The 3183-nt window shown below is 33.4% G+C and overlaps 1 protein-coding gene across 1 annotated transcript in view; it reads right to left on the bottom strand.

Annotated features, from left to right (window-relative positions):
- The window catches only part of LOC106876393 (transcription factor 7-like 2), a 79055-nt gene that overhangs the window by 4728 nt on the left and 71144 nt on the right, over positions 1-3183 (bottom strand). Inside the window, exon 10 of the mRNA XM_052968454.1 lies at positions 2672-2729. Coding sequence (XP_052824414.1) covers positions 2672-2729 — 58 coding nt within the window. The remainder of the gene's footprint in view (positions 1-2671; positions 2730-3183) is intronic.

Here is a 3183-nt window from a genome sequence, read left to right as displayed (position 1 = left end):
AAAGGAATGTTTTTTTTGTTGTATTTTTTTTGTTATTTAAAAGATTTTTTATTTATTTCTTGTTTCCATTTGAGAATTGGGGATGTGGTCAATCAAAAAGAGAGCTGAAGAATTTCTTGGCATTACCATAGGGTGGAAAATGGCGAGGAAACTTGGAAGAAAAAAAAAAAGAAGAAGAGAAAATATCAATGAGAAACAGGCAGAATAGTCTTAGAACCAAAAATATATAGAGAGGAAAATAAGGAAAAGGGGAGTGAGGGAATGATGATGATGATGATGATATTAATAATAATAATAATAATAATAATAATAATAATAATAATAATAAGGATATAAACAAAGACAGGACAACGATGTTAGCTGTTAAAAATATCCAAGCCTCTTTCTATTAAAAATGTGCATGCCGCACACGCAGACAGATAGGCACTCACTCACAGAGACATACATACACAGATATATATATATGTACATACATACAAAAATGTTATGTACGTACATACATATGGACATACATACATACTAAAGGTGACTAGAAATAAATAAATAAATAAATGAACCAATCGTAATATAAACCATCCAGAAAAAAAAATGGTAAAAAAAAAAAAAAAATGGTGCTTAAAAATGATCAAAACATCACAGTAAGAAAGGAAGTGAGGAGATGGGAGATGAGGAGAAGATTAGTTTGTCAAATTTAATTTTTTTTTTAAGGGTTTATTTATTTATTTGTCATGCACAGAAAGGAACAAAACCAGATAAGACGTGGGGGGTAGGGAAAGAAAAAGTGGGAATGAAGGAAACACACACAACTGAGAAAAACTGGAGGAAAAACCGTGTTCCCCCACCCCCGTCTGTTTGTTTTGTATTTTTTTGTTATATTCTTTCTTTTAAAACTGAAAACACAAGAAGAGAAGGAGGAGGAGGAGGAGGAGGAAGAAGAAGAAAAGAAGGAGGAGGACCAGTGAAGCATAATTGTGAAATGAAACAATGAGAGAAAAATAAATATATATATGGATATATCCGGTGGATGAATTGGATAGAATGGCTGAACGAGACAGGCACAGCTTTTCTGCTAGGGTAGGTTGCTAGGAAAAGGATGAGTGAAATATTGGACAGTGAGGCATACTTGTCTCTTGTGAGACCTAAGACACATTTCAGGAGCAACAGAATTAACAACATGTCAGCTTTGTTAGACAAGGCAGACTTCGATATTTTTTTTTTTTATCCATCCACCCCATCCCTGCTACTTTTCCTTCCTACTTCCAAATGAATATTAATTAGAAATCAATGGTTCGTTTAAAAAAAAATAATGGTTATGATAATGATGATGATGATAATAATAATAATAACGGCAATAAACTGCAACAGACTTTCAGTATAATGTCTCATATCGACTTAGACAAAAATTTTGAATTGTCTCTCCTTGGTTCGGCATCATTTGATTACTAGAAGAATGTCACTCCCATATTAAAACAGAAACGGTGAATGACTTCTACAAATGTCTTACGAACGAAAGAAAACTTCATGAACTAGAAATACTAATATCAACATAGTAAAAAGAAGTCACTAATAGTAGTAGTAATGGAAGAGGAGGTATAATGATTGGAATTTGCAGGATATCATAACAGCCGAGTTTGGTGATATCTTGCTTGGGGTTTAGTGTTTGAATCTTAAAAAAGGAGAAATATATCAATAACAATGTTATGTAAAGGAGCTGTAATTGTGTGTGTGTGTGTGCGAATATACAAGAATGCATAAGTATAGATGGGCAGCAAGCTACAAGGAGTGTTTAACTCAACAGCGAAAGTTATCTTGTTACCAGCCTTTAGAGATGAATCACAGGGAATTATTCATTTTACTTGCAACGGCAAAAAAACCATGACAAAAAAAAAGTTTCTTTTTTTTAAAAATTGTAACAAAACATAAAATAAAAAACCCTAACAGATTCCAAAATTCCAAGAAGTAGACAGCAAATGGAATAGAATCAATAAAGATTGTTTAAAATATTAAGATATTGATGTTATAAGAAGAATGGCGTGGGAAATATGGAAAAATAGGAAATGTATAAAAAAAAAAGGGTGGGGTAAGGGTAGAACAATACAAAAAAAAAGACAAAAAACAATAAAAGATATAATTTTGTACAAACAAACCAAAAAAATAAACACAGGTTACAGACAGTTAGGTATGATACCATTGGCTTGCGCATAAAGACATACACCTATAAAAACCACGAAGGCAGCAGGCCAAAGAGTTTCATGCTTGGGAACACTGAAACAAGCATTTTGATTGGCTACAACGACAAGCAGTTCGAAGATACAACACAACAAAGCAAGGTGCCCCTGGCAGGCAGCAAAAGGACAACCAACCAAATCAACGTAACAAGCATGACCACATTTGGATGGGGGGTTTCGTGGGAAGTGGCAGAAAAATTGAAAGTAGGGGGGAAGGGACACAGAGTTTTCGGGGGAGTGGGATGGGGTGGTAAAAAAAGACAGGGTGGAAAAAATATCGGTGGGTATACCAGCTTATATATCCCCAGACCCCTATGAGATATCGTAACATGCAAAGCTGACACCTTAATGTATGACTTTTTCGAGGATGTAGAAGATTTAAGCATTACATTGGCCAAGGAGCATGCTGCGGAGAGGTCAACGAGGATACCTTAATGTTATACCTCCGTGGAGATTTTCGTTTCTAAATCAGCAGTTTGATCACACTTTTCATGCATTGATCTGAAACGAGACAAGATGGCCATTGCAGAAAAGTTGAACGACTTGGTAAGACAATGAAATAAACAGAAGCAGACAAACATGTCATGAAAACCTACTTCAAATCGCAATACTGGAATAATTTATCCGTTTAATTTGCAAGACAGGATCTCTTTTCTGTGGCCAATAGATATGCGGAGATATATATGTAGATATATATATATATATATATATAAAGAAATATATTGCTTTTTTTTTTTTTTTAAATTCAAATAAGGAAATTTTTGATTATCTTAAAATATCTCAATAATGTACAAAAAGAAAGAAAAGGAAAAGTATAAGAATTAACAGTAATCACCATAATATATACATACATATATATGTGTGTGTGTGACTATATATATATATATATATATATACATACATATGTATGTAACTACTGCTATTAATAGTCTCAGCAAAGAAAGAGGTAGGGGAG

This window comes from Octopus bimaculoides, chromosome 6 (assembly GCF_001194135.2).
Source record: "Octopus bimaculoides isolate UCB-OBI-ISO-001 chromosome 6, ASM119413v2, whole genome shotgun sequence".
NCBI lineage: Eukaryota > Metazoa > Mollusca > Cephalopoda > Octopoda > Octopodidae > Octopus > Octopus bimaculoides.
This window is presented reverse-complemented; position numbering and strand designations above follow the sequence as displayed.